This window comes from Oncorhynchus keta, chromosome 22, assembly GCF_023373465.1.
Source record: "Oncorhynchus keta strain PuntledgeMale-10-30-2019 chromosome 22, Oket_V2, whole genome shotgun sequence".
In the NCBI taxonomy this organism is placed as follows: domain Eukaryota; kingdom Metazoa; phylum Chordata; class Actinopteri; order Salmoniformes; family Salmonidae; genus Oncorhynchus; species Oncorhynchus keta.
Window position 1 is genome coordinate 25,151,240 of NC_068442.1, and position 23,892 is coordinate 25,175,131.

Here is a 23,892-nt window from a genome sequence, read left to right on the forward strand (position 1 = left end):
TGAGCTATCCTCATCTGTGTGTGTGCCCAGCCTAGCCCAGCGCACCGCCGTTTCCACTCCCTCTGCCTTCACCTGATGTGGCACAGTCTCTGTCAGGCCTGAGCGAGCATCCAGCCAGTCCTGCTTCTTCTCGCAACCTGGGGGGACAAGCAGCAGCTTAAGCCTGGAGGAGCTCAGAGCCTGGAGCCTGTGGGCAAGAGAATGGGCTGAGAGCTAGGAGCTGTGAACTGGCCTCAGTGGAGAGGAGGCGGCTATAGACAGTCATAGTGACAGCCCTGCACTGCCACCCAATGGCCATGGCCCGTCAACACAGCCCTGTTTCTCCACCACCCCAGCAAGTTTTAAAGGCCCATTGTAGTAAAGATTCTGTTTTACTGTGTTTTGTATCATATTGTACAACAGCTAATGAAACTAAGTCTGTAAAAGTGTGATAGAATGTGATCAGTGTTATTTCCTGATTGTATTTTCAACCAGCAACTATCTACACAGGACCTTCTAAAAAGCCTGTTTTCATTGGCGTCTTGTCTGGGGACATCACCAAGTGGTAAATTAATGAATAGACCAATAACAAAGATAGTTCCAAACCAATCTGCCAATAACCGTTAGTTTTAAGTTTAAGTTCCCCCTTAAAACACTCCCAGACAGTCCTAGCAAAATTCTTGCTTGAGAAATAGTTTTTTTGCTTGCTGCCCAGAAATGATTTGGTATTGATATAAAAATGGCTGCATTGGGCCTTTAATTACTGCACGCTTCACTTATTATGTAAGTAATGATGCTGAAAATTCGCAACACACTGCACCTCAAATGCTCATGCAGGTAGAACACAAAAACAAACAATGGAGTGCACTGCCCTTAATGCCAGTGTTCATACAGAGATAACCAAAACAACAACCGACTCGACACAATGCAGAAATTCATAATGATTAATTATAAAGTAACCCTCTCAGCGAGCCTGTCAAAACCTGGCTCCTGGTACGTTTTCCCTCTAATCTAGGCAGACTATGTGCATTAGCCTCCATTGTACCGCAGGATACACAGCCATCTAGGTGTTTTCCATATGAGAACTGACTAGCACGTGTGCCACTGCTCTCTTTGTTCATTTTACTGAAATGTAGGCTAATTCTGCTTCTAGGGGCGAGGTCTAGTTGAATCTACCAGTGATAAGAGTGCAGGCTAACAGAGATTCCTGAATGGAGGGACTGTGTGTGTAAAGTGGTACACGGTTAGTGTATCAGCGGCCATCCCCTGGGCATGCTTCAGGGACACTGACATTATCCACATGACACAACAGACGCTCCCAGGCAGCTGATGAGGCCTCTGGATGGAGCCTCAGTGAAGGCCCATTTGATGTGATCAAATTCATTTGAAGGTAATACAGAGCTCCAGTCTACCCTGGCCTGAAAGACCGACTGCTCTAGAAGAGGACTAGGCCTGGTGTTTAAAGCTAGTGGAGAGACTACTTTGTCATAGCGTGCACTGGATGGAATGGCTCATGAAGAGTAAAATTATACATTTTCAGCACAAGTAAGAGAAGGCGGTTTGATAGTGCTCTTTGCTTTGATTAACTATCTGTGCAGTTGTAGGGAGCCACTATAGAGCAGGAATCCAACTGTAATCTTTCCTCCTTGTAGATCAGATAGCTTAGTTTGTCTGGTGCTACGGAGTGCTGTAGCAGTGGCAGCCTAAGATGCTGGCATTATAGATACAGATCTAGTGTCGAGGCAGAGCGAGACGTGGCGTCAGAGGCTGCAGTGATAAAGCATGAGAGCTGTAGCACAGGCTGGGTGTTCTGTGTCTCAGCTGCCTCTCTGTGTCCTGCTGCCCTGTGGCGTGCTGCTCTACTCCTGTGCAGGAGACCGGGATGGATGAGACCTGCCCCCACATGCCTGTGTCCTCTGTGCCCGCTAAATCACACACAGGCCTGTCAGCAGTGGAACACTGTCACCCCCACTGAACTCTACTGCACTTTACTACTGTTTCAACCAACAGCCTCCATCCCCTTCCAACCACCTCTCTGGGCCTCATATAGCTACTCACCAGCCCAATAGGAATGTTATCATTTCTGTGGCCATACTGGATTGAATCTGGGCTTACTGCTTGGGTTTGGCGGGTTTTGAAGTCATGTTTTCCACTGGAGAATAATAGTCTGTCATTCAGTAGGGCTAGGATTACCACTGTGTAGTGGAATGGGGTTTGTGGGTCGCTGTGACTTTTCCTTATGTAATTTGTGCCTGCAATATCAATTGACACTTTGTTTACAGGGGTTGGCACGTGGCTCAGTGAAGACTTAAAATGGCCTCCTTCATGCACGACTCGATGTGTTGTGTAGAAGTGAGGATTCAAAGCAAATGGATGATATATTTTTCAAGCACAGTGCTCTTTCATGTATCAGCATGCATCCAAGGTGAAGGTGTTGTTCTGTAACTTGTGACAGCAAAATGATTTTTTTTTTCTCTCCAGCTCAAATCGAAATAATTCCCTGCAAGATCTGTGGAGACAAATCATCAGGCATCCATTACGGTGTGATAACATGCGAAGGCTGTAAGGTAAGCTCCCAGAGAATGAACATGTGGGTGTTAGGGGGAAAGGAGAGAGACAGGAAGCAGAAAAAGTGGATAAACTTACAAAGAAATACCTTTGAACATGTTGTCTAACTTTTTAAACAATCTTGCGAGAGACTATAAAATGTAAACACACAGAGAGCATCGTCATTAAAATGGTCAAGCCACACAGAGGACATCACAGAGCCTCACTATTAGCAGGACAAAGTGACTCCTCTGCCTTGTACTGCCTCCCTTCCCAGGGACATGCTGCTTCAGTGTTTCTCCTTCTGCTGCAGCTTGTTTTTCTTGAAATAAAATCATCAAAAGAAGAAGTTCTTTGAATTATAACGGATTGTTGGCTGTATGCCGCTTTTATTGAAGCTAGCTTTTGTACTGTTTCAAATACACCAGGCATTCACGTTGAGGGGAATGTATCTTGTGCTTCTTGTGTATTCTTGATCCTGTGCTTGTCACCAGGCGAGTCATTAGTATTCCTCTGACAGGCAGCAGCACCTTTGCTGTTTTCCTCCTGTGTTACAGAGAGACAGGGGCTCATTCAGCTGCTCCTCAGAGCCTCTCTCTCTCTCTCTCTCTCTCTCTCTCTCTCTCTCTCTCTCTCTCTCTCTCTCTCTCTCTCTCTCTCTCTCTCTCTCTCTCTCTCTCTCTCTCTCTCTCTCTCTCTCTCTCTCTCTCTCTCTCTCTCTCTCTCTCTCTCTCTCTCTCAGACAGGAGCTAGCTGCCGGGAGAAACAAAACGCTGAAGAATAAGCTGCTGAAATGTATCTTTAATGATTGCTAATTACTCCAGGCAGAGAGGCATTTAATGATATGTGCGAGTACAAGAGTTTGGACCATAAATCACAGCATTATTAAAGAGTGCTGCTTGTCACTAGCAGTTCTAGCCAGGCTCCCGTAATGGCTGCCATTATGAAGCAACTTGGCAGCTGTCAGCTGTTTTCTTGTAATTAAACAGCCAATGAGCAGCTAATTAAGACATATGTGTATGGAGCAGTGGAGTGGGGCATGTTAATGATGTGCCGGAATCAATTCATTAAGTCAAAGGATGAGGAATCCAATCGGGGTGCGTGTGCCATCCTGTGTGCCATCCTGTGTGCCATCCTTTAGCGCCGCACATGTTGGAGCCCTGTTAATCAACACTAATAACCCAGACTATAGAAAGATACTGCCTACCATTACGATCACAGCCAAACACACCACCCCCTGCAGTATACATTGTTAAAACACACCACTCCTTCAATAAAACAACATAGATCTTTATACAACTGACACTAGAACGCAATAGCCTGCAAAGCACTGGCATGGCAGTATTCTTGTACATTTATTTTAGCGACAGTACCCTCCATAGTGATGAATATTGTCGGCTTCATCACTCTCAATAAGTACCCAGTGAAACACAATATCCTTTTATGTTTACAGGAATAAAAGCCAATCAGTCATTGGATACAGCAGGGCCACTGTGGTTAATATTATAATCAGTGCGGTCTCTCCCTCCCTCTCTCCGGTCTTAGGGCTTCTTCAGGAGGAGTCAACAGAGCAATGCGGCCTACTCATGCCCCCGTCAGAAGAACTGCCTGATCGACCGCACCAGCCGCAACCGCTGCCAGCACTGCCGGCTGCAGAAGTGTCTGGCAGTGGGCATGTCACGGGACGGTACGTACAGCGTCTAGTCGACAGGAGGGGACAGACATGCTTCTAAGGCAGGACAACCCATGAAAGTGAATAGAACATTATAGACAAGTAGAACAACTGGAATATGCTCTGACTGAATTACTGATAGATGTAACAGATTGTTATATCATAACGGACACCACTCTTAATGTGGTTAGAGTAGGAAATGGTGGTCTAGACAAACGTCAGTGATGTCGCTGCCTGTGTACGTTCCACTAGTAATTGGCGTGGCCGTGGGGGTAAGTTGGCAGGTGTGACAGAAAGTAGGTCTGATGAATAGAGGGTTGTTAGGAGGTGTCATTAGTGCTGGAATGGTGCAGGTGAGGCGGGGGGATGGGAGAACACAGGTGAGTGTCTATGGGGGAGGAGGGGGGGCAGAGTTGAGAATTATGGTCTAGACCAGGGTTTCACCAACTTTGCCCTAGCACTACATAGCTGATTCAAATAACCAGCTCATATTCTAGCTTTGATTATTTGAATAAGCTGTGTATGCAATGGGCAAAAATCTAAATGTGCAGTCCCCAGAACACTGTCTGAGAGGGGCGGCTCACTCTCATGACCAGCTCTGTTTAGTCTGCAGGACTCCGTAAAACACAAAGCCTGTCTTGTATCTGATATCCCTGTCATACACAAACCAAGATCTCATTATTTTACCATGCCTGCTTTTTCTGTCAGCTTTTTGGTATACCTGTAAGGGGTAGGGGTAAAATGGTCAATTAAAGCCACCTAAAGACCTAATCATGGTTCGTCCATTTTCTCAATCGTGTAACCAAAATACAGGTATCAGGTCTGTGTGAATAGTTCTCAGCTTTTTTTCCAGTAAATAAATTACAACGTCCATTGTTTAACACCTCTCTAATTTGAAATGCAAAACGCCCCCAATGGTTTAACATCAGTAGCACAGAGAGGCTGCTGCCTACAGTACATACAGTACAGACTTGAAATCATTTGCCACTTTAATAAATGGAACACTAGTAAATGTAATAATGTCACTTTAATAATGATTCCATATCTTGCATTACTCATCTCATATGTATATACTGTATTCTATACTATCTACTGTATCTTAGCCTATGCTGCTCTGACATTGCTCATCCATATATTTATATTTATATATTCGTATTCCTTTACTTAGATGTGTGTGTATTAGGTAGTTGTTGTGGAATTGTTAGATGTTACTTGTTAGATATTGCTACACTGTCGAAACTAGAAGCACAAGCATTTCACTACACTGCAATAACATCTGCTAACCATGTGTATGTGACCAATAACATTTGATTTGAACACCCCCACCCCTCCCAATTTGCCAGTTTCCCACTGATATGTATGAAAAGGGTATATCTGCAAGAAAGTTGTAAATAAGGGGCTGTTTGAAAGGGGTTTGTATATACATTTTACAGATTATATACCACATAAATCTTCTGTCTGAAATGGGTATGAGTTGACCCGTAAGCTGTGACTAATTCGGGCTTACTGTAGGTTGCTCCCTTGTTGGAGTTTTTATGCAATAAAGATGTTAGTGTTTAAGGTTTCGCTAAATACCCACTGAAACACATACATCTCCTTACCTGGTATAGACAGGCTAAACTTGAGACACAGGCCAGTGTTATGTCAGTTTCAGTAGTGAAGGAGTGTCTGCTCTCTCCCTCCCTCTCTCCCTACAGCGGTGAAGTTTGGGCGCATGTCGAAGAAGCAGCGGGACAGCCTGTATGCGGAGGTGCAGAAACACCGGCTGCAGCAGGCGCAGCGTGACCACCAGCAGCAGCCCGGCGAGGCTGAGCCACTCACACCCACCTACGGCCTCTCGGCCAATGGCCTCACAGAGCTCCACGATGACCTCAGTGGCTATATGGACAGCCACACCCCTGACGGCAGCAAGCCCGACTCAGCAGTCAGCAGCTTCTACCTGGACATCCAGCCCTCCCCTGACCAGTCCGGCCTGGACATCAATGGCATCAAGCCTGAGCCCATCTGCGATTTTGCCCCCGGCTCAGGCTTCTTCCCCTACTGCTCCTTTACCAACGGAGAGACATCCCCCACCGTGTCCATGGCTGAGCTAGGTGAGGAGCAGGGGGATGGGGGAGAACAACTCAACCGTGGGGCAAACGACACAAAGGTTTCTTAAAATAGCAGGAGGTTGGAGACTCATCTCCAACACTCATTAAAATAGCCTCTTTTTTGTAATTAGTTTCCATTAATTAGGGCCAATCAGGATCCAGCAGGGCACTCATCTGGGGAAATCATTTTTTTAGGCTCCCCTGTGCCTTGGAACTCCTTTTAACAGATGTGTTTTCAAAAATCATTTACATTTTTATACTCAATATTTCTCTCTGAGCAAATGTGACCTTTGTTTCAGTGAGTAATATTGTGCGGCTGACTGCCCCACCTCCCCCTCTGTTTGGGTCACAGCTAGATTGGGTTTGACTGAAGCTTCAGCTGGGAGCTTCCTGGAGGCAGTAAAAGGAAATGTCAACAAGCCTCTTCCCAGTCAAAAAAAAGCCCACACTCTCCTCCTCCTAGTTGAAAGCTCAGTAAATAAATTGTATTTTTATATGGTGTAGTTCATCTGTGAGGTCGTCCCATTCCCTGTGAGCAGCATTCAGGTCTGACACTGTTCTGATGTGCTGTGCTATGTGGTTGTGTTGCAGAGCACCTGGCCCAGAACATCTCCAAGTCCCACATGGAGACGTGTCAGTACCTGAGAGAGGAGCTGCAGCAGATGACCTGGCAGGCCTTCCTGCAGGAGGAGATGGAGAGCTACCAGATCAAGGTATGGTAAACTTCCACCTTCCATCACCAGTATCACGACCATATGAACAGTACTCACTGTTCTGGAAACACAACACACCTCCTGGGTCGTTCCACAAAATGAGTCCCTTTTGCATCCCTTTGAGTATTCAAAACATTAGGACACCTGCTCTTTCCATGACAGACTGACCAGGTGAAAGCTATGATCCCTTATTGATGTCAACTGTTAACGGCCTTGTTATGCTCGAACCGCTCAGGTTTCCACCACAAAACACCAGAAAATGTCAAAAAAAGACTATAACCAGCTTACCTGCTTTTACACTATGATTTGACTATCAGATCTTCAATGTTAATTTTGAAAAAAAACACTGTATTTAAAAAGGAATAGTTGTACAAGAGTTCAGTGCACATACTGTAACAGGGTTGACCTTAAAATGAGGGACGGATTTTTTGCACCTTAAAATGTATCACTAAACACATGAAATAAATAATCTTCAGAAAGGACTTTGTCAAACCAACAAAATACAATGATGGTGAAAACGTGGAGAAATGTTTGGGATTATCTTCCTAGAAGTCACAGAATTCATACAGAGGGAAATGTCAAAATGCTGAATTTTGTCATTTAGCAAGTCTTTATTCACATGAAAAACCTGATATATTGCATTTTCCATATGGTCTATATTAAAGGGCACTTTGTTTAATATAATGGGATTTAAAATTCAATATGAGTGCACGAATTCTACTTAATATACCTGTATATACACTGAGTGTACAAGACTTTAAGAACACCTTCCTAATATTGAGCTGCATCCCCCCTCCAAGGTGTCGAAAGCATTATACAGGGATGCTGGCCCATGTTGACTCCGATGCTTTCCACAATTGTGGTAAGTTGGCTGGATGTCCTTGGTGGATCATTCTTGATGCACACAGGAAATTGACGAGTGTGAAAAACCCAGCAGCTTTGCAGTTCTTGAAACAAACCGGTGTGCCTGGCACCTCCTACCATACCCAGTTCAAAGTAACTTACATCTTTTGTCTTGCCCATTCACCCTCTGAATGGCACACATACAGGATCCATGTCTCAATTGTCTCATGGCTTAAAAGTATTATTTAACCTGTCTCTTCCCCTTAATCTACATTAACTAAAGTGTATTTAACCCACTGTTCCCCGGTAGGCCATCATTGTAAATAAGAATTGACTAGCCTAGTTAAATAAAGTGTATTTAACCCACTGTTCCCCGGTAGGCCATCATTGTAAATAAGAATTGACTAGCCTAGTTGAATAAAGTGTATTTAACCCACTGTTCCCCGGTAGGCCATCATTGTAAATAAGAATTGACTAGCCTAGTTGAATAAAGTGTATTTAACCCACTGTTCCCCGGTAGGCCATCATTGTAAATAAGAATTGACTAGCCTAGTTGAATAAAGTGTATTTAACCCACTGTTCCCCGGTAGGCCATCATTGTAAATAAGAATTGACTAGCCTAGTTGAATAAAGGGTATTTAACCCACTGTTCCCCGGTAGGCCATCATTGTAAATAAGAATTGACGAGCCTAGTTAAATAAAGTGTATTTAACCCACTGTTCCCCGGTAGGCCATCATTGTAAATAAGAATTGACTAGCCTAGTTGAATAAAGTGTATTTAACCCACTGTTCCCGGTAGGCCATCATTGTAAATAAGAATTGACTAGCCTAGTTGAATAAAGTGTATTTAACCCACTGTTCCCGGTAGGCCATCATTGTAAATAAGAATTGACTAGCCTAGTTGAATAAAGTGTATTTAACCCACTGTTCCCGGTAGGCCATCATTGTAAATAAGAATTGACTAGCCTAGTTGAATAAAGTGTATTTAACCCACTGTTCCCGGTAGGCCATCATTGTAAATAAGAATTGACTAGCCTAGTTGAATAAAGTGTATTTAACCCACTGTTCCCGGTAGGCCATCATTGTAAATAAGAATTGACTAGCCTAGTTGAATAAAGTGTATTTAACCCACTGTTCCCGGTAGGCCATCATTGTAAATAAGAATTGACTAGCCTAGTTGAATAAAGTGTATTTAACCCACTGTTCCCCGGTAGGCCATCATTGTAAATAAGAATTGACTAGCCTAGTTGAATAAAGTGTATTTAACCCACTGTTCCCCGGTAGGCCATCATTGTAAATAAGAATTGACTAGCCTAGTTGAATAAAGTGTATTTAACCCACTGTTCCCCGGTAGGCCATCATTGTAAATAAGAATTGACTAGCCTAGTTGAATAAAGTGTATTTAACCCACTGTTCCCCGGTAGGCCATCATTGTAAATAAGAATTGACTAGCCTAGTTGAATAAAGTGTATTTAACCCACTGTTCCCGGTAGGCCATCATTGTAAATAAGAATTGACTAGCCTAGTTGAATAAAGTGTATTTAACCCACTGTTCCCGGTAGGCCATCATTGTAAATAAGAATTGACTAGCCTAGTTGAATAAAGTGTATTTAACCCACTGTTCCCGGTAGGCCATCATTGTAAATAAGAATTGACTAGCCTAGTTGAATAAAGTGTATTTAACCCACTGTTCCCGGTAGGCCATCATTGTAAATAAGAATTGACTAGCCTAGTTGAATAAAGTGTATTTAACCCACTGTTCCCCGGTAGGCCATCATTGTAAATAAGAATTGACTAGCCTAGTTGAATAAAGGGTATTTAACCCACTGTTCCCCGGTAGGCCATCATTGTAAATAAGAATTGACTAGCCTAGTTGAATAAAGTGTATTTAACCCACTGTTCCCCGGTAGGCCATCATTGTAAATAAGAATTGACTAGCCTAGTTGAATAAAGTGTATTTAACCCACTGTTCCCCGGTAGGCCATCATTGTAAATAAGAATTGACTAGCCTAGTTGAATAAAGTTTAAAAGAAAAAAGAACACGTCAAACCTGTTACCCATAGATAGATCAGGCTAGAAATGTTTCAACAGTTGAAAATGTTCTTTGAAGCGTTCAATTGCACCTCCCTGTTGCACACAACAAGCTTCCATTCCTCTTTATTTGACACTCAATAGGCGCTAACTATAGTATTTGTATTTATTTTACCTCTTAAGATGGAAAAACAACATGTTTTTTTTATTACGTTAAACATGTGCTCTTCAAGTTACACTACCCAAAAGGGAGTCATTTCGTGGAACGACCCAACTAGCTAATTCCATCCCATCCTTTTCTACACCAGATAAGCCTTTTCTCTCTCATTCCCACTAGCCCCGGGAGGTCATGTGGCAGCTGTGTGCTATCAAAATCACAGAGGCCATCCAGTACGTGGTGGAGTTTGCCAAGCGCATCGACGGCTTCATGGAGCTGTGTCAGAACGATCAGATAGTGCTTCTGAAAGCAGGTATGACAGCCCGTCAACACGGCCCACTGCCGTCTCTCTCCCACATCCCCCTTCACCCCCCTCAGGCGTTGTCACAAGGGCATAGCTGACCTGACTATACAAAGCCTCCCTCACATACTGACTGTGTGTGTCACAGAGCCAGGAGGCTCCACCCTGCCTGCTTTCTCCCTCTGTTCCACAGCTCATCTGTGTCTCTTTCCTTCTGTGTCTCTGTCCCTCTATGTCCCTGTCTCTCTGCTCATTACAGAATAACAGTATTCAGGCTTATAGGCATTAAAGGGACTACAGTGTTGCTGAGCTGAGACACTAGCTATCATGAAGGCTGCCTCCTCTCTCTGCTCTGCCGTTGATGATATCTGCCCAAACTAATAGCTTCTCAATGCACACACACAAAAGCACACACACATATACGTACACAAAGAAATAGACAAACCCATCCGCCTCCCATGGGTATTTATCTCAGTTTTCCCTGGGTTTTTATTTGCATTAGCATTGCCAATATTAATAAGGAAATGGCGACAGAGATCTCTTGTTTCATGTGACATTTTAAACCAATGCCATCTCATAAAGTGCAGTAATATTATCTATTACACCTCTTTTACCCTCCAATCCAGTCCCACACAGCACAGCCATATACAGCATTGTATTTCACTCTCCTTTTTTTATTGGGGTACAATTTTCAGTATATAAATGTAATGTTATTACTAGTTCCAGTCTTTTATGTCATGGGTTTCTGTTTAAAAGGAATCGGGGGTATAACACACAAATGAAGGAGGAAAAAACGATCAAATATTGCATATGCTGTGTTGGGCCTAGTGATGCAAGACTGGCAACTGTAACTCAATCTGAGGAAGAGAAGAATTTAGCATTATTGTATTTCTGTCTCCTCTGCAGGCTCTTTGGAGGTTGTGTTTGTCAGAATGTGCCGTGCCTTCGACTCTCAAAACAACACAGTCTATTTCGATGGAAAGTATGCTGGGCCCGATGTGTTTAAGTCATTAGGTAAGTGTTGCAAGAGTCCAATGCTGTGCACGTGTGTGTGTGCGCAAGTGTGTCTGCAAATCTGAGCTTGTGTGTGTGTGTGTAGCACTTATTTGCACAAGCTTGCATTGCTTTATAACAGACAAAGTTGTAATGAGAGCCAGGAAGCTAACACTGAGAACTCATCCCTGCCTCACCTGGCTCTCTCCTCTCCCCAGTGGATACATATGGCAGAATAACATTCTTACTGAATCACTGCTGCTCCATATAACTCCTGTTAGGCTGCAATAAATAAAGCCAGATTGAATGCCCTTTGGGAGAGTTATATCAAAACCATCATTGAAAGTCAGCCATAGAATATCTCAGGTGGAAGCAAATAGCATTTGCTTTTGAATGCCATGACATTACTAAGACTCTCTACAGTGCATTCTCCCGTGCATCCAAATGCCTTTGGAGGAAATTAATGTGTCCTAGCGCCGGTGTGAAAGCATAGTGTGAATGCATAAACCGGTCTGTCTGTGTGTGCGTTGTGCATGCACGTTCGTGCGTGTGTGCAAGACTGAAGAGGAACAGTGCTGTGCTATTCAGTGTCTTGAATGTGGCTTCCCAAACAAGCCTTCCAGTGTCCTCAGTCAGTCAGTCAGACAGACAGTGCTCCAGAATGGAGAGGCTTGGGGCCGGAACAGGGGAGGCAGCGAGTGATGGGGCTCCAGAGTTGCACTGGCATTAGCCTGTCTCTCACAATCCCCAATAATTGATCTAACTAAAAGACTCATTTGTGACCTCATTCCAGGTTGCGTAATTCCACCCAACTGCCAGAATGGGACTAGTCGGGGAGGGATGTCAGTAAAGCATTGCTTGTTCCGCCTCAGACACTCCCCTGTGCTGTCAGTGCACTGCACCTCTCCCCTCTCTGCCTGTGTGCCTCTTTCCCAATAAAGATCAAGAGTGTGACTTGCTCTTTGGTCTGCCTCACCCTCATCCCCAACCCACTGTCTCTGTGTCTGTGTCCTTTGCTGTGGCAGGCTGTGACGATTTGATCAGCTCCGTCTTCGAGTTTGGGAAGAACTTGTGTTCTATGCACCTGTCTGAGGATGAGATCGCCCTGTTCTCTGCGTTCGTGTTGATGTCTGCAGGTAGGTGTCGTTCGCAGTACAAGAAATGACAGATTTGCAGATACACACTGCAGGGTCTCTTATGTACCCTCTTGCCCTGAAACTTCTCCAAACAGCATTCCATTGAACACCATCCATCCAGCATGTCCCTCAATTAGACACAGAAGCCAGAAATCAGTATATCTGATTACTGAGTGTTGCTGGGTACAACATACACTGAGTTGACAAAACATTAAGGACACCTGTTCTTTCCATGACATAGACTGACCAAGTGAATCCAGATGAAAGTTACGATTCCTTGTTAAATCCATTTAAATCAGTGTAGATGAAGGGGGGGAGACATGTTAAATAATGATTTTTAAACATTGTGCCTCTCACAGGGAAAGACTTAATAAGTGCCTTTGAAAGGGGTATGGTAGTAGGTGCCAGGTGAACCGGTTTGTGTCAAGAACTGCAACGCAGTTTCCCTTATACATCAAGAATGATCCACCACCCAAAAGACATCCGGCCAACTTGACACAACTGTGGGAAGCATTGGAGTCAATATGGGCTGTAGAACGCATTCGACACCTTGTAGAGTCCATGCCCCGACGAGGGCAAAAGTGGGTGCAACTCAATATTAAATCAAATCAAATTTTGTTTGTCACGTGTGCCGAATACAACAGGTGTAGATCTTACTGTGAAATACTTACTTTCAAGCCCTTAACCAACAATGCAGTTTGAAGATTTATTTTTTTTTACTTTAGTTTATTTAGTAAATATGTAACACAATACACTAACAATAACAAGGCTATATACCGGGCATAACGGTACCGAGTCAATGTGCGAGGATACAGGTTAGTCGAGGTAATTTGTACATGTGGGTAGGGGTAAAGTAGATAATGAACAGCAAGTAGCAGCAGTGTAAAACCAAGGAGGGGGGTGTCGATGGGTAGTCTGGGTGGCCATTTGATTAATTGTTCCGCAGTCTTATTGGGGGTAAAAGCTGTTAAGGAGCCTTTTGGACCTAGACTTGGCACTCTGGTACCACTTGCCATGCAATAGCAGAGAGAACAGTCTATGACTTAGGTGACTGGAGTCTTTGACAATTTTTGGGGCCTGACACTGACACCGCCTAGTATAGAGGTCCTGGATGGCAGGAATGTTGGCCCCAGTGATGTATAGAGCCGTACGCACTACCTTCTGTAGCGCCTTACTGTCGAATGCCGAGCAGTTGCCATACTAGGCATTGATGTAACCGCTCAGAATGCTCTCGAGGGTGTAGCTGTAGAACTTTTTGATGATTTGGGGTCCATGACAAATTTTTTCATTCTTCTGAGGGGGAATAGGCGTTGTTGTGCCCTCTTCACCACAGCCTTTGTGTGTTTGGACCATGAGTGTTTGTTGGTGATGTGGACACCAAGGAACTTCAAGCTCTCGACCCGCTCCACTTCAGCCCTGTCAATGTTAATGGGGGCCTGTTTTGACCTTTTCTTGTAGTCCATGATCAGCACATTGAGGGAGAGGTTGTTGTCCTGGCACCACACTACCAGGTCTCTGACCTCCTCCCTATAGAGTGCCTTGCAAAAGTATTCATCCCCCTTGCCGTTTTTCCTATTTTGTTAAATTACCTGTAATTTAAATAGATTTTTATTTGGATTTCATGTAATGAACATACACAAAATAGTCCAAATTGGTGAAGAGAAATGAAAAACGGAAAAGTGGTGCGTGCATATGTATTTGCCATGAAGCCCCTAAATAAGATCTGTTGCAACTAATTACCTTCAGAAGTCACATAATTAGTTTGATTGCACACAGGTGGAGTTTAAGTGTCACATGATCAGTATATATACACCTGTTCTGAAAGGCCCCAGAGTCTGCAACACCACTAAGCAAGGGGCATCACCAAGCAAGCGGCACCATGAACACCAAGGAGCTCTCCAAACAGGTCAGGGACAAAGTTGTGGAGAAGTACAGATCAGGGTTTAGTTATAAAAACATATCAGAAACTTTGAACATCCCACAGAGCACCATTAAATCCATTATTAGAAAATGGAAAGATTATGGCACCACAACAAAGCTGCCAAGTGAGGGCCGCTCACCAGGCAAGGAGGGCATTAATCAGAGAAGCAACAAAGAGACCAAAGATAACCCTGAAGGAGCTGCAAAGCTCCACAGTGGAGATTGGAGTATCTGTCCATCGGATCACTTTAAGCCGTAAACTCCACAGAGCTGGGCTTTACTGAAGAGTGGCAGAAAAAAGCCATTGCTTAAAGAAAAAAAATAAGCAAACACGTTTGGTGTTCGCCAAAAGGCATGTGGGAGACTCCCCAAACATATAGAAGGTACTCTGGTCAGATGAGACAGAAATTTTGCTTTTTGACCATCAAGGAAAATGCTATGTCTGGCGCAAACGCAACATCTCTCTTCACCCCGAGAACACTGTCCCCACAATGAAGCATGGGGGTGGCAGCGTCATGCTGTGATGATGTTTTTCATCGGCAGGGACTGGGAAACTGGTCAGAATTGAAGGAATGATGGCAGTAATTACAGGGATATTCTTGAGGGAAGCCTGTTTGTCGTCCAGAGATTTGAGACTGGGACGGAGGTTCACCTTCCAGCAGGACAATGACACTAAGCATACTGCTAAAGGAACATTCGAGTGGTTTAAGGGGAAACATTAAATGTCTTGGAATGGCCTAGTCAAAGCCCAGACCTCAATCCAATTGAGAATTTGTAGTATGACTTAAAGATTGCTGTACACCAGCGGAACCCATCCAACTTGAAGGAGCTGGAGCAGTTTTGCCTTAAAGAATGGGCAAAAATCCCAATGGCTAGATGTGCCAAGCTTACAGAGACATACCCCAAGAGACTTGCAGCTGTAATTGCTGCAAAAGTTGGCTCTACAAAGTATTGACTTTGGGGGGGTGAATAGTTATGCACGCTCATGTCTTTTGTTTTTTTTTCTTATTATTTCTTGTTTTTTTTTACAATAAAAAGGATTTTGCATCTTCAAAGTGATAGGCATATTGTGTAAATCAATAATACAAACACCCCAAGAAATACATTTTAATTCCAGGTTGTAAGGCAACAAAATAGGAAAAATGCCAAGGGGGGTGAATAATTTCGCAAGTCACTGTAGGCTGTCTCATCATTGTCGGTGATCAGGCCTATCACATTGTGTTGTATTCAAACTTAATGATGGTGTTGGTTGTGCTTGGCCACGCAGTCGTGGGTGAACAGGGAGTACAGGTGGGGACTAAGCACGCACCCCTGATGGGCCTCCTTGTTGAGGATCAGCGTGGCAGATGTGTTGTTGCCTACTCTTACCACCTGGGCGTGACCCGTCAGGAAGTCCAGGATCCAATTGCAGAGGGAGGTGTTTAGTCCCAGGGTCCTTAGCTTAGTGATGAGCTTTGTGGGAATGCTGAGCTGTAGTCAATGAACAGCATTCTCGCATAGGTGTTCCTTTTGTCCTGGTGGAAAAGGGCAGTGTGGTGCGCAATTGAGATTGCATCATCTGTCGGGGTGGTATGCGAATTGGAGTGAGTCTAGGTTTCTGGGATAATGGTGTTGATGTGAGCCATTCGGAAGGTGTTCCTAATGTTTGGTATACTCAGTGTATTCATCAACTGTAGATTCTGTAAACATTGCAGTGCTGATAATGAGTGTGTTTCTTATTCTCTGTGTAGACCGGTCCTGGCTCCAGGAGAAGGTAAAGGTGGAGAAACTCCAGCAGAAGATCCAGCTGGCACTGCAGCATGTCCTGCAGAAGAACCACAGAGAGGATGGCATACTCACCAAGGTACACCTCACACCCATACACCTACTCTAACTTTATCTGTCATCTATAAGGGACACTATAAAGACCTGAACTCAGCTGGATTATCGGAACCTCTCCTGAACTCTGAAAAAGATTGTTTACAGTAATGCAGTGATCCATTATTGTATGAAAATCAAGCAGTAGATTTCATGGTTGGCAGCATACGCAAGCTAAACTAAGTTCATATTTTTGAGCAGAGATGAGAAGATATGTAACAATGGCATGCAAGCTCCATAAGAATTGTCAAGATTTCCCCTGCTTGAGTGCCTGTATCAATATTTACCAGTCTGTTTGCCCCTGTGTGAAAGTGAATTTAGAGATGTTTTTCTTTAGCGTATCTCCATGTCCTTGCCTTACTGTGAATCTAAATAACAGCCTGTCTCTTTTCTTTTCTCACACAGTTGATATGCAAAGTGTCAACACTGCGAGCGCTGTGCAGCAGGCATACAGAGAAGCTGACGGCTTTCAAAGCAATATACCCAGACATTGTGCGTTCCCACTTTCCCCCGTTATACAAGGAGCTCTTCGGATCGGACTTTGAGCAGTCCATGCCCATTGACGGGTAGCCAGTAGCCCTGCCAGGTGCCAGTGTGGCCACGCGGGGAATGTCATAGGGAGCATGAATCTGAGACACTTTAACGGTGCCCTGCACAAACCAGGACGGACGGCACACTGCACACTTTTATCTATTTTTCTTTCTGGAGGGGAGGGTTGGGGGGGGGTTGATTCTGTCTGTTTATTTCACTGGGTTTAGTTGTCTCCATTTAGAACCCAGGTGGGACTCTAAGCCCAGGGGACATGAAGAAAAGTTGGAGACAATGCTTTCTTTTTGGATGAACTTGACCCTCTCATGCACATCATTCCAGCATGTTCCCAGGATGTCTCACATTGTTTAGCACTCATTGTTTGGACTTGTTTCCACAAAAGATAATTTACTTGTATGGAGAAAATGATTGAATATGTCTGTGCATATGCCTAACCTAAAATTCTCCTCAGCAACCAATGATCTGGCTCTCCACTTCTCCTCTGAGCTTCAATGTCCCATGTCTTATTGCATTGGAAAACAGTTTCAATCTAAACTGTATCATGTACACCAACGAAGATAGCTGCCAGTGGCATGTTTATCCTCCATTAATCCTTGGTAAAGCTTCTGTGAGAATCACAAATGGAAATTCATTGCTGCTAATGTGCATGTCCTGGTCAAGTTCAGCCCCTGTTCTCTTGTGTTTAGTTTTATGTTTGGAATGCAGTGTTTAGAATGAGAACTCGCAGCGACTTTGAGAGAGGCTCCTTCAGTGTGAGGCAATGTAAACGGCACCTCTCTATGGACAATCATCTAAAAAGAAAAGTAGAATTCTGGTAATTCTAGTCAAAACACAATGATTTTAGCTGTCAAAGACTCCATCCACCATGGTTGCTTAGTGAAATCATGTAAGGCCATCTGCTATTAATCCTTGTGTGGACAGATACCCTGGAGAAACATAGGGCACCGCCACAACAATAAGGGTCCATTCCACCTGTTTTATAATGTACTACAGGGTATACGTATAAGTACTTACTATACAGAAAAAAAGTAATGTTTATAGATTCTATTTTAAATAAAATGTATGATATTAGTAGTTAGACAATTCTTAATTGTTGAATTGATAAGGCACTTTTATTTGCACCTTTCTTTAATTTAAGACTTGTATATTACCTAGTGATGTGTTGCATGTGCACAAGAAATACCAGTTGAACCATGGTCACAGAGGCTAGTCCTTAGAGCTGCAGACAATGCTGTTCTGGCTGTGTTTCGGCTAACTTGGGTTTGGCTGTGAGATTGCTAGGATGGTATGTTCTGGAGAGGCAGGCAAGTCACATTCACTCCATCACCTATTAGTTTAATACCGCCGACACACATGCATGCACTCTCAAACAAAAGCACACATGCAAAATAAACCTGGGCTGAATTGCTGATGCTGAAGATGTTTCCTGCTCAATCCAACGTCTCCATCTAGTGGAAAGTAGAGACACAGTAGGCCATGTGATAGAGAACTTTTGAAATGCAGTACAATGCCGATTAGAGAGTGGTCCACACAGGCCTCAGACCATCTGTTGATCCTTCTGTTTACCCTTACACGCTAGTGTGTTTGTGTTATCAGTGTGGAGGAGTGACTGTGACTGCCTGTTTCCCAAAGGCCTCAGCCAAGCTATGCCATTTGTTATGGGACAGAAAAGGGGGAAGAAGGAGATGTAATATTCAAAGCCTTGTCTGGTAGTAAAGCTTCTATTTTTGTAACATGTAGAGTGAATTAAACTCATGAAAGAGAGGGGAAGAGAAAGAGAAGTCAGGTAGCACTTACTATATTCCTGCAATAATTAGAGAAGCTGTTTGTATGACTAGTAGAGAAACATGACAATGGTAGAACAAGTGCTATTTTCAGAATGCTTTGTTGTTGTGGTTTTGTTGCGTGTGTCTTTCTTGTCGGTGTGGTAGAGAAGCGGTAGAAAACCCTCTGGATGTGCCATATAGTAAGTTGTTGCTCCTGCTTTGCCGTTTACATACCCATAATATAGAATTAATTGTTCTGACATTCCTGAAAACTCAATGGTGGCTTGTAGAGAATTCCCATTGAATCCTGATATCCCTTTAGATAACCCATAACAGCATGGGTGCAGTTTAGACACAACCTTCACCATAGTGTTGTTTTATTGTTTTTGCACACGATCATTCCTCTGCCGTGAAATGTGTACAAGACAGAGAATCTTGTGCTGTCACCCCTCAGGGAAGAGTTATTTTACGCTTTCTGTTTGAAATTTGATCTCTTGTGTTGTTGGTCCTCATTAGGTTTAGTTTATGTTTTGTTCAGGGATGTTCAATATTAAGTGGTAAAGCAGAACATGTGAAATTCATTACTGAGTAGTATTTTCCATTGCTGTTGTAAAGTACTTAAGGGGCTGTTTGGCTAAGCACCAGAACTAGAAGTCAAGCTCATAACAAAAACAAAACTTGATTTTTTCCATGTTTACAGTCAGTTTTCCCATTGGCCATACAGAATAGTTCTTATTTAATCTACACTATATTTCTATTAGATACAATTCCAATGATAACGTTCTTCATGTGGACTCCAATGTCACCAGGGCCATTGTCAAAAATGTATTATTATGATTACCCTCTGTGTTAGATAAACCAAATATACTTACGCAATATAAAATATCTCTTCTTTCGGCTATATTAATGCTGTGCTTAAATAAGGGCCTGGGTGACCACCAGTAACCACTACTCACTACCAGTGAAACCCAGTCTGTCTCAAACAGTGATTGACAATCCAGGTGATAGCGGGCCTGCCCTGTGGCCCAGTGAGAGAGACATGGATGCTCAGGGAGGTAACATACAGACAGACCGGGGAAGCAGGTCTCTTTCCTCTGGACATAATGTATGCGTAGCATATGCTTTGCTATTTCATTAATTTATGAGCTTCTCATACTCTTTGACAGCTCTCAATTTATTATGGGAGGCAGGTTAACTTTTTCGTAGCACATTGGACATGCAGTACTGTACCTTCTTTTCACTAAGTCAGTCAAATCTTTACTTTTTCTACGCTTGCCCCCTAGCATATTCTCAGCCAATAACTATTTGGTAGCTGTGTGCAAGTAACAATGATAGGTTTCTGCCAGGTAGCCACTGGAGTGGAATCCCATTTCCTGAAACACAGATGTCATTCTCTGTCTCTATGTCTATCAAACTGGTCCTAAATAATAGGTCTGTTCACTGTGTTGTTATGTCTTTGTTTGTGTACAGTTTGATAGCAATATTGATTTGACAATGGGAAATGATCAGAGGCATTGTGTCTGTCAGTTTCAACAAACATCTCTGCACCCACATGGCGTGGAGGGATACATCATCCTGCATGCTTTCATTTTAGACATATGTAGCAAAGGATTGCTGCTGAGTCTGCTAGTATATCAATGTGAATAACACCTTATGGTCCTTCTGTCTCTGTGTCACTCGTGTAAACAAGCAATAGTGTGCGTGTGTGTGTGTGTGTGTGTGTGTGTACTCACTGTGTGCATAAGATAAACCCCAGACAAGGCTTTAATAAACTAAGAGGGAAAGGGTTATGTGAATGAGGAGTCTAGTAGGTCTTTCCCTGGATTCGGTAACAGAGATTTGTTCCATCCCGTATAGGGTTTAAGTGTTATAAGCATGACATAATACCTCTTTACAATTTATAGTCCTTTAAAGCGCACTGGAGCAAATGACTAACCACTCAGTCTCATGACGTGTTCAGTGCAGTGTAATTGGTAGAGAGACAAGTTGACAAGGGACAACACACCATCCTGCATGTCATACATGTTATCTTGAGATGATTTGACTGCCTAGGAATCATGGGACTCCTATTTATTTGCCATAGAATATAGATTGTAAAGGTATGTGTGATGTCATGCTTACAACTGTGCTGTATTGAAGAGTTACCCAGATCTATCAGTCAGTTGAATTGCATTTTAACAATACTCTCATTTTCCAAAGCACAGCTAATACAGTTTTAAGATTAAAAGAATATTTAAAAAAAACAAACATTTTAGAATATAGTAAAAATGGAAAATTGAGAAAAAAAAACTTCTAGCCATAATCGAATGTCAAGCAATAATATGTGGTGCATTATTTTAATTTTGTGCAAAAAGGCTTTGGACATCTGCATGTAAATACACTTCTTATTTATCACTTTGGTTTTTGTTTTAATTTGTGTTATTTGGTTTTGGTTGTTATATTGTTTAGTCAGTATATTTGATTGGTTCTGTTCCCAGGTGGAGGATAAAACCTCATGACCTGTAAACTATATATCTTCATTTCTCTCTCTCCCTCATCCTCAACTTTTAATCCACAATATTTAATGTTATTATTGATCACATGTATAAAGGTAACTTTGTAACTTCTGTCTGTATAGGTAAGGAGAAAATACTGCTACTAAGGCCTACAAATATTTATATGTTTATCAAATACACCATGCTGTACAATATCTCTGATTTTAATATCCTTCTCTCCTTTAGGATTAGATTGATAGTGGTAGGGTGTGCCAACATTTATTTTGTGTTATCTTGATGTGTGGTGCTAGGTAAGTTCCTTTTGTGGACAAAGTCTTGATTCCTAGACTTGGCCACCCTATTAGTCCATTCATTTCATTAAGTATTGGTGCATTATTGATATTAGGACAATAAATAATCATGGTAATGATAATGATGATAGTGGTAAATTTACTTCAAAACCCAGCCAGTACAGTACCTGTATCAGTGTGCTAGTCCTGGGGTAAGGCTCTTATTTCCTTCTCACTTAAATTATTATCAAAACCAGTATCTACTAATAAACAGGTTATTTAAGGGTTGCTCTTCTGATTTCTGAAAAAAAAGTCTAAAACAGCAGTATTGTTTTTCTTTGTTCTGATTGTAAAAAAAACACTTGCTGAGGCTGTAGCTGGTCATATTTGCAAATGCGGAGTATTTACCTCTTTAAGCTGTGTAGTACTTTACATAGGAAAGTACTGTGCTATTGTCCATTTAAAACAGCCATTTTATGGCTTCCTTATTTCAAAGTTAGTCTGCCCTGAAACAGTGTTTTTCTTTTAGACCAGTTTAGACCTTTGGCACCACCATTGTGTTATTAGAGAAAATGTACATGAAAAAGATCACCGTTAGAGGTTATATATTTTTTGTAACCTTTTTTTTTCTTTTCACTCAGTAGCAAATATCAGCCAGAATGTGCTTGCAATAATACACAATGTACTACACTGAGTGCCTCTCAGTGTTACAGGATGCATAAATGGTATTCAATGTTATTGTTTTTGTTTTCCGAACATGTACTCAGCTGACAATTTATTTGCACGTAGGTTTACTCTGTCACCTATGTGTTACTACATTTCTCATATTCTGTCTTTATAAAGTACACATTTTCTTTTTTATTTAAGGCACCATGTTAGATATTCAGATGGTATAAATACGTTTCTCCCTCTCGTCTGACTGGGAAGGATGTAGTAATGTAAAATGGTCAAATTGATGAAGTACATTCTGGCTGACAATATTGCATAAAAGATGACCTGCTGATCCAGGTTCTGGATTTGACAAAAGAATGGACAATCCACATAGATGTTTTTCACTTTGTTTTGTGATCATAAAATGATGATTTCTTTATTGAGAACAGATAATTGACTAATGCATTGTATTTCAAATATTCATATGTTTATGCAAAAGATGCATACAACACATCTGAATTTCTTTAATGTTCTGTGTTTAATGTAAGCTCAAGGGGTTGGGGTAACTTCATGATGGGTCGAGTGTGGGTGGGATATTTCTCCTTCTGAAAGCAGTATGAACTGTAGAAAGCAGAAACCGGTATGTGGTTGTCACAAATTTTTAAGTCACATGTTTGCTACTTACGATGGGAACAGATGATCATGTACCTTTTTATCCAGCTCTTTTGAGCTCTCTTTAGCAGGTAGTCTATTCACAAAAGTAGTTTTGCTCCTTCTTGTCTGATTCTTAAATATGGAAATAAGTATTTTGATTCATTTTGTACATACAGGTGTAAAGAAAAATAAGAAATGCAATGTTGTCTTTTAAATACTTTCCATTCTAATATGAATGTTGTTATATTGTACTTAGAAACTGTACCTTTAATATTACCTTTATTAAAAGTGCATTGGACACATCGATTTTAGATGTGGTTTATGTGCTGTTATCCCATAATAAAATTTCCCGCTTGTAATGGGCTCTTAATTTCTGGTTGTCTCTCTATTGTCTGTCTCCTTTTATACAATACACTACATCAGAGCTCTCCAAACCTGATCCTGGAGTGCTACCCTCCTGTAGGTTTTCAATCTTACCCCAGTTGTCACTAACCTGATTCAGTTTATCAACCAGCTATATTAGAATCAGGTGTGCTAGATTAGGGTTGGAGCAAAAACACTACAGGACGGTAGCTCTCCAGGAACAGGGTTGGCGAGCCCTGCGACTACACAGATACAGTCCCTTCAGAAAGTATCCACAACCCTTGACTTTTGTTGTGTTACAGCACACATTTTAAATGTATTATATTGAGATTTTTGTCAAAGTGGAATTATGTTTTTTTGAAAGTCTAAATCAGTTCAGGAGTAAAAATGTGCTTAACAAGTCACATAAATTGCATGGACTCACTCTGTCTGCAATAATATTGTTTGACATGATTTTTGAATGACTTCCTCATCTCTGTACCCCACACATTATCTATAAGGTCCCTCAGGGAGGTTTACCATTGCCATCCAAAAAAGGGCACCCATCTATTGGTAGATGGGCCAAAATAAAAAGCAGTCATTGGATTAACCCTTTAGCATATCTCAACCCTGCAGGCGCTACACAAAACGCTGAAATAAAATATAAAACATGCATTACCTTTGACAAGCTTCTTTTGTTGGCACTCCAATATGTCCCATAAACATCACAATTGGTCCTTTTGTTCGATTAATTCTGTCCATATATATCCAAAATGTCCATTTATAAAGCGCGTTTGATCCAGAAAAGAACATCTTACAAAAAACACGTCACTACAAAATATTTCAAAAGTTGCCTATAAACTTTGCCAAAATATTTCAAACTACTTTTGTAATACAACTTTAGGTATTTTTAAACGTTAATAATCT

The 23,892-nt window shown here is 42.2% G+C and overlaps 1 protein-coding gene across 3 annotated transcripts in view; it reads left to right on the forward strand.

Moving 5' to 3' along the window:
* LOC118401225 (nuclear receptor ROR-alpha A-like) overlaps positions 1-22,993 on the forward strand; it is a 268,749-nt gene extending 245,756 nt beyond the window's left edge. For all 3 annotated transcript variants that reach the window (XM_035798563.2, XM_052474939.1, XM_035798564.2), the window contains 9 exons: positions 2,461-2,546; positions 4,072-4,213; positions 5,896-6,291; positions 6,880-7,001; positions 10,213-10,345; positions 11,240-11,347; positions 12,352-12,462; positions 16,113-16,225; positions 16,645-22,993. In XM_035798563.2, the coding sequence (XP_035654456.1) occupies positions 2,461-2,546; positions 4,072-4,213; positions 5,896-6,291; positions 6,880-7,001; positions 10,213-10,345; positions 11,240-11,347; positions 12,352-12,462; positions 16,113-16,225; positions 16,645-16,809 (1,376 nt within the window). In that variant the 3' untranslated portion in view covers positions 16,810-22,993. The remainder of the gene's footprint in view (positions 1-2,460; positions 2,547-4,071; positions 4,214-5,895; positions 6,292-6,879; positions 7,002-10,212; positions 10,346-11,239; positions 11,348-12,351; positions 12,463-16,112; positions 16,226-16,644) is intronic.
* The last annotated feature ends 899 nt before the right edge of the window (positions 22,994-23,892 follow it).